Genomic DNA, 11706 nt, shown 5'->3' on the forward strand with positions numbered 1-11706 from the left:
CGTAATGATGTAGTATTGAGTGTCAATAATGTTGAAAATTGTTATCTCGACGCAAGATTGAAAAAAAGAAAAGAGGACAGCTATATTTAAAGCGACCTGCTCTCCGGAGTGTTTGCGGGTATATTTTGAGTCCGGACAGTGCACCGGACAGTGTTCTGTCGTAATAGACAACCCTGACTCTCTCCGAACGGTGAGCTGTAAGAAGATCCTAGGAAGAGAAAATCTAAAGGCTAGCACCTGGAGTCAAACTTTGGTCTCCGCGTTGGAATTCAGCATTCGCTTACCACTCAGCTAATTCCTTCTCTAACTTTCTACTATTACTATTATTGTTAGAAGAGGTTTAGTAGTCGGTTACTTAATTATTTAGGTAACGACTAACTATGAGAAATAATATTTATTCTATTCTCTTTTACTTCTAAATTGTTCTTTACTTACATCTTCTCTTTGTAAGACTAACAGTATGGAAATTTGCTGTCAGCTCGCTAAGGATTTAGACATCTTGTACAGGTAATTCTTGTATGCTTTCTCCACAGCCCCTTTATTAGTAAAAACTTCTAAATGTTCGTGTGATTGTGCTTTGCTTGCAACTAGTGATCAATTACTGTTTTTTGATTCTTAAATGTTTGGATTAGATAGTAAACATCACAAAATACCTACCTTCACGAAAGCAAAGGTGCCCCAGAATGTCGAGTAGAAAGAAAATATAGCTCATGTGAATTGAAAATTACTTTATTTTTACGTAAAACTAAGTAAATATTTAAAAACAAAGGAAGCGAAAAATGGTTCATTGGCAGTAATTTAGAGTCAAGGGCTATCATACCTCCCATATAACAAAGATGCCTTTTATCCCTTCCATACATAACATCATGCTTAATTTATTTGATGAAAATATTTTTTCAAATATTTCATAATTTTATTTTATTTTTCAACTCTATTTTGAAATAGAGTTGAATTTTTACCATGTTTGTAATTACGTGCATGTTCTTGACATCTTAGCTCACTTATTAATTTTATTAGCTTTATGTATTATAGTAAAATTTATATTATTATAATATAGTATTTTTGTTTGATAGATCGAAATGTTTGAGGACTAAGGAAAATGATTATACTCAAGAGTAGACTTAAACAGAACATTTGTGTTATCATGAGTGGCCAACCTAGAAATATTATGAATCTGGTTCAATATCAGAAAGCAATAAGTAAAGTAAAGATGAAGAAGGTAAAACGCTTCATTTTAAACTTAGTTCGATTTTCCATCTTGGCTTACTTATTTAATTTTAATACCTTTTTGTATTATTATTTTTTTTTTTTAATAGTGGTGTTTGAGGTCTAAGGAAAATTATTATATTCGAGAGTAATATTAAACAGAAGTTTAATATTATCAGGAGTAGCCAACCCAGAAATATTATGAATTTGGTTCTGTATCAAAAAGCAATCAGTAAAGCAAAGATAGAGAAGGTGAAACACTTCATTCTAAACTTATTTCTACATTCCATTTTATTGGCCTTCCATGTCTTCTGAAAAAAGAGTCAAATTTCAATACATTCCCTTCACAGAGGCAAAAATCTCATTCTCAATTATATAAAGTGATAAATATAGGGACTTTTACATTTTCTTCATATTTCGAATGGCTGTTTCTCCTGTCCTATTGGTGTAATCTCTTCGAAACTATGTACAATTAATTAGAAGGAGATGTAAGATGATAGGACTCGTTGCCTGTACAATTGTTCTCAATTCCAATTCACTAGCAGCATTTTAGAAAATGTAAGATGATAAAGTTTGAGATTATTGCACATCCTCCATATTTCGAATTGCTGTATCTCCTGTCTTATTAGGAGAAATCCTTCAAAAATATGTTCAGTTATAGTACTGATTTACCTGTAAATTTGTGCATAATTGCAATTTCTTAGCAGCTTATTTGAAGGAGATATAAGGTGATGAAGTTTTGCATTTACTTCATATTTTGAATTGCTGTAAAAAAAAAATTTGTTTACTACCCAAAATTGAAATAGTGAGTTTCTTTGTTAGGGACTTAGACAAATTTAATCTTTAACATAACGAAATAGATGCAATGACACATAACTCTTATGTTTGGGGTTACTATTTAAAATGCATTCCTTAGAGGAAGTAAGTGGCATCCCCCGTGCTGAATGGTTCAAGCTCCGAGGACTAGTAGCAGGAAATTTTGTTTCATTTTTGGAGGAATAGTCACCATTTGATAAATAAATTTGAGTGAGCAATCTTTAACTAGTTTTCAAATTTGTTCTGTCAGTATCATATTTTATATTTCAGTCGTTATTCGTTATCGTTTTGTCGTTCGAGCTTATTCTTCATTTTACATTGAAATATTTCAATTAGAAACATTCAACATTGTATTACTTTGAATATATCACGGTCAACAGAACAAGTTAAGAGTAAACAATCTTGTTTGATGTAACAGTTCTGAAGGTTATTCGAAAACATGTTAGACTAGTCTGCATTCCTTAACAACTCTTCTCACTTGCACCCAAACATTTAGTATAACCGTTTAATAACTTTTAGGTCCCACTTTGTTTCATGATCGAAACGAGGTCATGCAACATGTGATATCATTTCGATTATCTGTCAGCTGAGCATGTTAAACTAAAACCTACTTTTGCTGGTAATTGTTCACACAACAACTTTTAAGTAGTTTTTGTTTAAGAAGTTTTTTAGTAGCAGATTAGTGTCATCGTGGGATTCCAAGGAATTTGTTACTTTCAGGTAATACTTGCATGATTTTTCAAGTAGTCTTTTATGGGGCCGCGTAAGGTCGTAGAATTAACTAATGCAAAACCGTACTGCAGAACCGTAAATTTTTAAGAATATACAATTAAAAAGAAAAAACTAACTCTAGTGGCAAACCCGTCAATTGACCATAAGAATCCAAACTCATAATTTTGAAAGGTATTTTAACTACGCATCTTATTTATTTCCCTGTTTGTTTCAGGTTGTAGAATTCTGTAAACTTAAAATGTTAATTTGTAACCAATCATTGTTTTCCAGCTCCCATTTAGATATTTTTTTTAAAGGAACTAAAACGTACACCATGCAAAGAAATGTTTTAAAATTACATAAATCTTGTTTCTACTCGTTTCAAAATTCTTGGGACATTTTTGCTGTTGTCTTGAAGGTATTGCAGTACTCATTATAGTAATTATCGTTCATGATAGCTTCACCCCAATATATTTTTTTTATTATTATTATGTAAACATCTTTCAGAGGAGAACATCTTAGCAATTTTTCCTCCCTGAAACTTAATTTTGTTCAGGAGAGTAGGTATTTTGTTTGATTCAATCCCATTTTTTCTTTAATATATTTTGTAGTGTATGCCCATTGTATTCCGTAACATTTTTGCTTTTTGGGACCGTAAACCTACTTCAGTCATCTCTTAGTGATCACCTCTGCTATTCCAATGACTGATATGGAAATGACTTTCTTGTTAACCTTCCTTTATACTGCTTACATATTTCAAATAATGTTTACAATAATTTATTTCTATTCCTGAAGCAAGATTTTGCGTGTTGAATGTATTTATATTTCTGGATTCCTATCTTCTATTCGCTTGAGCAAAGTATAAACACGGTTTTTCTTCAGATCCAAATTATTCACCTTCAGCGTTTGTTGTGGACTGCAAAGTATTTTATAAAGTTCACTTTCCGTCTTGCCTATAGCCTCATGCTCATTTTCTGATGATGGTTATCATCAAATAATACTTTATTTTTTCATGTTATTCAATTTTTTTAACTGACAGTAAATACTGTTAAGTATTGGAACATACACCTTTAATGAATATTTTTCTTACAAGTATTTAATATATAGTGAACACAAATTTAGTCTTCTCCTATTCTTTCATATATTAACCACGTTTAACTATTGTTTTATCAGCTTTATTTTAGAATAGAAACCGCTTGTGCTATGTGTCATATGACTAGTTGTGCTCAAATCTATGAACCAATCCATCAATGGTTACAAAAACCACAATTCATTGTTATAATTCTCTTTTATAGTTGACTCAGCGTCTTGAGTGCTATTTAGATTAGTTTCATTTATTCTGTTTCTATTATATTAGCAATCTTTTTCTTTTTTTTTAAGATATCCTGTGCTTCTTCATATGAAACATTCCCGTGACATTATTTCTTTTCATTTAAGTGTATTCTTCCATTGCTTTTTCTTCGTTAACAATGTTAAGTGTATTAACATTTTCTGTTTTTCTTTTGTATTAATCCAATAGTTCCTCAGACATATTCAAGTGTAAATTCATCATCTTGGCGGGCTTCTAACATAGTCGCAAGACTATTGCATTCGTTGGATAACCCACTAAGTAAAAGAGCCGTAACATGGAAATGTTGTATCACTTCTTAATTTTCCAACCAGTTCTTCTAGTGTCTCTGACATAATGTCCATTACTCAACTTCTATTCAATTTGGTTTGCTATTTTCCTAGTCGGTATAATATATTCAATAAATTTACTCTTCTACGGATTTTCTGAAGTTCCGACCTCAATTCCTCTATTTCATATTCGCAGAAGAGCTTTTGCAAATGTACAGAATTGGACTGCCACATACTCTTAATGAAACTCTAGATTGAGACTGATACAGGGTGAACCAGTAAGTATTGTCCCTAGGCCTACTGTGTGTAGTACATCTAAAGTGGAGTTCAATTACGTATTGACCAACTTCATATTTTCCTCTGTTCTTGAATGACGTCACTTTAAAGTTTTTTTTCTAAAATCATTACTTTTTCCAATAAAAATGTTATTACTCAGAAAGTTTTAGTCCGAATTCGATTCTGATGATACGGTTAGATTGACAGATAAATTTTCTAAAAATTGACACCATTTAGAAGCATAAGTTATTCTCCAAACAGCCTCAATCTTCCTCCGAATGCTGGAAACATAAAAGTAATCGAAATTTTTAAGAAAAATCATTCGGCCCTTATATGATCATTATCAAACCTAGGTGCTGGCACTTTTTATAAAAGTTTCCTTCTCTAATGGGCTTTCAAACGGTATATCATTTTCCAGGATTCCTTTATCTTCGTATGAGAAATTACGTTTGTTTTACAAGAAACGAGTGCACGAGCACTCAACAGTGTTAGTTTATAAAGTTGTTTAATTCATTGAAAACTCTTTTAGATGGACCAATAGTCAATTTTAAAGTAGGCTGTTTTAAAATGAGGAAGTCAAAGGTTGAAAATTGCACTAAAAAAAACTCTAAACTCTTTAAAATTTGAGAAAATTTTGAAACCAATCTAACAGATAAGTTTTCAACATAACAAATTTTCTATTGTGCCATATTTGAAACTAAGCAAATTAACCTTCGATAATAAAAATAGTACTTGTTTAAAATATTTCCCAACATTTTCTCAAATTTTTCAGTTTAGAATTTTTTTTTTTTAGTGCAATTTTTAACCTTTGAGGTCTAGTGGTCAAGAGCGTGGCTTTGTAAGTGGGAGATCCCCAGTTCGAATCCCTCGTATGACAACATTTTATTTAAAAAAGTATTATGATGGATTAAGAATTATGAATAACTGCATCTCCACTTACAAAGCCACGCCTTGACCACAGACCAAAACCCGCCCATCCCTGGCTAGATATTCTTACCGTAATCATAGGTCAAGAAGTCTTGCATACGGGATACATTAAAATGCTGTGATGTTACTTTTATTTGATGATAAAACAAATTTATCCTGATTCATTCACAACCATTACATTACACTACATTATTTATAATCTTCAATTATTATTATTTTTGTTCTTTGCGTCACAAATAACATTTTTTACAATCAGAGGACCTCCCAAAACGTGTATTTCTGGTGGAAAATTAATATTGAAAACCGTTCACGAACAGGTAAAATTGTAACTTTGATCTTAAATATCTCAACTAATATTCGGGATATCGAAACGGGGTTAACGTCATTTTCCATAGTTTTTTATGTAGTTTTCATAATCATAGTCAAAACCAGTGGTCCTTATGAAACCCCAATTGGGTTTTTGGCCGTAACTCCGCCAAAAATAAATATACAGCATCGAAGTTGACAAATTTGAAAACTAGACCTAAAAAAAATCCACTTCGTAAGTTTTTATGAAATTCCGCTTTCCTAAAAACTTATTAGCGATTGGTGCGTTTTAAATGGATCACCCTGTATAATGTATAAAATGTAATATTTTATTTTCGCGTTTTACCTTTAACCTATTAATGATAGCGATGCAACGCTTACGAGGGTCGTTTGAAAAGTCCGTGCAAAAATAACAACTACTTAATTTTTTGGGGTAAACCTTTTTTATTTTTCAACATAGTCTCCTTTTAGGCTTATACACTTCATCCAACGCTGCTTTAGTTTGTTGATCCCTTCCGAATAAAAGGATTTGTCCAAGTCTGAAAAATAGCCATTCGTTTCTGCAATCACCTCCTCGTTTGAATAAAATCTTTTTCCCACCAGCCATTTCTTCATATTGGGGAACAAATAGTAGTCCGAGTGAGCCAAATCTGGAGAATAGGGGGGGATGTGAAACGAGTTGGAACCCTATTTCCATTAATTTTGTGACCACAACTGCTGAGGTGTGAACTGGTGCGTTGTCGTGATGGAAAAGGACTTTTTTGTGGGCCAATCGTGGGCGTTTTTCTTGCAGCTCGGTTTTCAAACGGTCCAATAACGATGAATAATATGCACCTGTAATAGTTTAACCCTTTTCCAGATAGTCGATGAGGATTATTTCTTGCGAATCCCAAAAGACAGTCGCCATAATCTTTCCGGTCTTCGCCTTTTTTGGCGCAGATTCCCCCTTGGTAACCCATTGTTTAGATTGTTCTTTCGTCTCAGGAGTGTAGTGATGTATCCATGTTTCATCCACAGTGACGAAACGACGCTTAAAGTCCTGCGGATTCTTCTGGAACAGCTGCAAACCGTCCTTGCAACACTTCACACGATTTCGTTTTTGGTCAAGCGTGAGCAATCGCGGCACCCATCTTGCGGATAGCTTTGTCATATCCAAATGTTGATGCAAAATATTATGTACCCGTTCATTCGAGATGCCCACAGCACTAGCAATCTCACGCACCTTCACTCTTCTGTCATCCATCACCATATCATGGATTTTATCAATGATTTCTGGAGTAGTAACCTCAACAGGGCGTCCAGAACGTTCAGCGTCACTTGTGCCCATATGGCCACTCCGAAAATTTTGAAACCACTTATAAACTGTTCTAATCGAAGGTGCTGAGTCACCATAATGTTTATCAAGCTTCTCTTTAGTCTCCTGAGGCGTTTTGCCTTTCATAAAGTAGGGTTTAATCAACACACGAAATTCTTTTTCATCAATTTTTTGAAAATCACTCGACTTCCTCGATTCAAACGAATGCCAAACACAAAGAAATAGACCGATCTGGCTGAAACTTGGTGTGTGTTCTTCCAAGAGATGCTACTAACTAAACATAACCTCGATACGCGCCAGTAGTGCTATCTCTCTGACTTTGCACGGACATTTCAAACGACCCTCGTATAAGAAAGTATTTTTACATTCCTATTTATTCTTTATATTCGCAATGCCTAAACTCCAAAATAAATAAGTACTACTTATGTCACTTCCATACGAGTGGCTGTTACTACTTATGGCTTTTCTGTTACAGATTGGACATTTTCTCTGCGGATAACATAACATAATGGTTCATTGTTTGCTGTTGAACTGGCCATCTTAAGGACTTCACTGAACAATTGCGTGATGACCATTAACGTAGATAATTTGCTCTGTTTGCAAAGTGATATTAAGTCAGTCTTCATTTAACATCGGATGAACATGAACTTGAGTTACCAGTCGACTTCTAAACCCAAGACAATAAACTTTAAACTGTACATGAACTTATGAGGTTCGCAGATATTCGGTAGCAAAAAAAAAGTTTGAACTAATCATTGCGAAATTGTGATCCCCAGCCCTATTTGTTCTCTATAAGAAACAATTGAGGCGTTGCTGTTTCTGTTCGTTTTTACTCATTTAATCAATATGTCATACAATTATACTGTTTGCAAGCATCAAGCGAGTGAAAAACCTGATTTAGAAAAACATATGCTATTACACACTGGCGATAAGCCTTATAAATGCAATGAATGTAATTATTCTTGCAAACAATCTGGACGTTTGAAAAGGCATATGAGAACACATACTGGCGAGAAGCCATTTAAATGCTGTGAATGTGATTTCGCTACTGAAACAGCTTCTAATTTAAAATTTCATACGAGAACACACACTGGCGACAAGCCATATAAATGCAATGAATGTAATTATTCTTGCAAAATATCTGGAAATTTGAAAAGCCATATGAGAACACATACTGGTGAGAAGCCATTTAAATGCTGTGAATGTAATTTCGCTTCTGCATTAGCTTCTGATTTAAAATTTCATATGAGAACACACACTGGCGAGAAGCCATATAAATGTAGTGAGTGTAAATACAGTTGTTCACAAGCTGGAAGATTAAAATTGCACATGAGAACACATACCGGTGAAAAGCCATATAAATGCAATAAATGTAATTTTTCTTGTACAAAATCTGGAAATTTGAAAAGCCATATGAGAACACATACTGGTGAGAAGCCATTTAAATGCTGTGAATGTAATTTCGCTTCTGCATCAGCTTCTGATTTAAAATTTCATATGAGAACACACACTGGCGAGAAGCCATATAAATGTAGTGAGTGTAAATACAGTTGTTCACAAGCTGGAAGATTAAAATTGCACATGAGAACACATACTGGTGAAAAGCCTTATAAGTGTAGTGTGTGCAATTTTAGTTGTTCACTTGCTCAAAATATAAAAGTTCACATGAGAACACATACTGGCGAAAAGCCATGTAAATGTAGTAAATGCAACTTTAAATGTGCAGATCCTAGTTCTTTACTAATGCATATGAGAACACACACTGGTGAAAAGCCATATAAATGTAGTGAATGTAACTACAGTTCTGTTGATATTGGCCATTTAAAAGTTCATTTAAGAATACACACTGGTGAAAAACCATACAAGTGTAGTGAATGTAAATACAGTTGTTCAGATGTTGCAGCTTTAGCAAGGCATACGAGAATACATACCGGCGAAAGGCCATATAAATGCAATGAGTGTAATCATAGTTTTAGTCAAGCTGGACATTTGCGAAAACATGTGCAAACACATACTGGCGAGAAGCCTTTTAAGTGTATTGAATGTAATTTTAGTTGCATCCAAATTGGAAATTTGCAGAGACATATGAGAACACATACCGGTGAAAAGCCATATAAATGTAACGAATGTGGTTCAAGTTTTAGAAATAAACCAAATTTGATAGTACATATGAGAATACATACTGGAGAGAAGCCATATAAATGTAGTGAGTGTAAATACAGTTGTTCACAAGCTGGAAGATTAAAATTGCACATGAGAACACATACTGGTGAAAAGCCTTATAAGGGTAGTGTGTGAAATTTTAGTTGTTCACTTGCTCAAAATATAAAAGTTCACATGAGAACACATACTGCCGAAAAGCCATGTAAATGTAGTAAATGCAACTTTAAATGTGCAGATCCTAGTTCTTTACTAATGCATATGAGAACACACACTGGAGAGAAGCCATATAAATGTAGCGAGTGTGATTATCGATGTTCACAATCTTCAAGCTTTCAGATACATATGAGGTCACATAGGGGCGAGAAGGCGTATAAGTGTAAATTATGCGATTACAGTACTACAAATGCAGGAACATTAAAATTGCATACGCGAGCACATAGTGGCAAAAATCCATTTAAATGTAATGAATGTAACTACAGTTCTGTTGATGTTGGCCATTTTAATGTTCATTTAAGAATACACATTGGTGAAAAACCATACGTGTAGTGAATGTAAATACAGTTGTTCAGACGTTACAGCTTTAGGAAGGCATACGAGAATACATACCGGCGAAAAGCCAGATAAATGCAATGAGTGTAATCATAGTTTTAGTCAAGCTGGACATTTGCGAAAACATGTGCAAACACATACTGGCCAGAAGCCTTTTAAGTGTAATGAATGTAACTTTAGTTGCATCCAAATTGGAAATTTGCGGAGTCATATGAGAACACATACTGGTGAAAAGCCATATATATGTAACGAATGTGGTTGAAGTTTTGCAACTAAAGCAAATTTGATAGTACATATGAGAATACATACTGGAGAGAAGCCATATAAATGTAACGAGTGTGATTATAGATGTACACAATCTTCAAGCTTTCAGATACATATGAGGTCACATAGGGGCGAGAAGTTGGTGCAGGTGCTAAAACAAAAATCTATTTAAGCCGGTAACTTGTCCTCATTTCTAGCTGAAGTTGATTCCAAAATCAAAGATATTATCCAGCATTTCGTACACCATAATTTCAATAGAAAAAGTAAATTATTATCAAACCTTAAACCTTTTTTCATAACACAACGCTTTTTTGGAAATAACACGGGAGATATTTTTTCTGATAAGTTTGAGTAAATTTCGTGATAATTGAACGAGTGCGATTGAAAAGAAGGAAAGTAAGGCAAATAATCTATTCAAAATATCGTAGAAATATTGCATGAATGGTATGAATTAGATAATTTTATGAATACCTAAATGTTGGAATTAAAGAAATAAATTATTAGATTAATATTTATCAAATTGATTCTAATCAAAATTGAAAGAATTTATTTTAAGTTCATTATTTCGTTGAATAAGTAAAGTATTAACAATTAAAAGTTCGCAAATCACAAATGATCTTTTGGAATAATGTAACATCAGTTTCAACTAATTAATGGAATTACTGTGACGACGGTGTACCATCGCTGTAAAATACAACTGATTGCTGATTGGTTTAAATAATTAGAATAGTGCATATTTCTTGACTATTAACTCTATATGTAATTATTAATTATATATTTATACCGATAATTTGCCCCTACTGCTTTAATTTTGAGAAAATGGCCAAAAAGAAACATTGAGTTGTCACGTTTCATTTTTGATACCATAAGGAACCTAAGTAGTTAAAGAAAAAAAATCTACATAGATCAAGTTTTGTGAAGAGACTATCCTAATAACAGAAGCTAAAACTTGGTATATTGTTTTATGACTATTGCCGCTATCGAAGATGATTTTTGGGAGAATTAACTTCATGCTCTTTTTCTCATGTACGTACAAAGGAATGAACTTGCAATTATTATTATTATTTTGTATTTAAGGCGCGTCAACATCATTATTGGCGCCTGGAGCATTTATCAGTGCACCGGACAGTGTTCTGTCATAATGACAACAATGTCCCTCACCGTACAGTGAGCTGTAAGAAGTTCCTAGGAAGAGAAAATCTAAGGGTTAGCACCTGGATTCAAACTCTGATCTCCGCGTTGGAATCCAGCATTCGCTTACCACTCAGCTAATTCCTTCTCTAACTTTCTACTATTACTATTTTTTTTTTTTTTTTTTTTTTTGGCGCATCGACTGCTTGGCCATTAGCGCCTACTATTACTATTATTGTTAGAAGTGATGGTATTAGGTAAAAAAAAAAAATCAATTCGCCTTATAATCAGAACATTATCTATGAAGTTTATTATATAACATATATATTTAAAAATTGTTTTGTAAAATAAAAGATTATTATTGTTGTTGCCATAAGATATTTTGTCTTTCTTTATTTATTTTTTTTCGTAAGTTGTTTTCAAAT

General features: G+C 33.2%; 1 protein-coding gene and 1 pseudogene across 4 annotated transcripts in view; both read left to right on the plus strand.

Annotated features, from left to right (window-relative positions):
• LOC141448092 (uncharacterized) overlaps positions 1-11657 on the plus strand; it is a 37486-nt gene extending 25829 nt beyond the window's left edge. Inside the window, exons 1-3 of one of the 4 annotated variants that reach the window (XM_074116167.1) lie at positions 7-507; positions 1074-1219; positions 7650-11657. In XM_074116167.1, the coding sequence (XP_073972268.1) occupies positions 8021-9472 (1452 nt within the window). In that variant the 5' untranslated portion in view covers positions 7-507; positions 1074-1219; positions 7650-8020 and the 3' untranslated portion in view covers positions 9473-11657. Of the gene's footprint in view, positions 1-6; positions 508-1073; positions 1220-2474; positions 2743-7649 lie in introns of those variants that run through there. The other 3 variants (XM_074116168.1, XM_074116165.1, XM_074116164.1) reach the window with 3 other exon arrangements.
• On the plus strand, positions 9512-11657 carry LOC141448097 (uncharacterized; annotated as a pseudogene).
• Positions 11658-11706: the final 49 nt, after the last annotated feature.

Source organism: Rhodnius prolixus, unplaced genomic scaffold, assembly GCF_049639745.1.
Source record: "Rhodnius prolixus isolate KJV_2025 unplaced genomic scaffold, Rpr scaffold_13, whole genome shotgun sequence".
Classification (NCBI taxonomy): Eukaryota; Metazoa; Arthropoda; class Insecta; order Hemiptera; family Reduviidae; genus Rhodnius; species Rhodnius prolixus.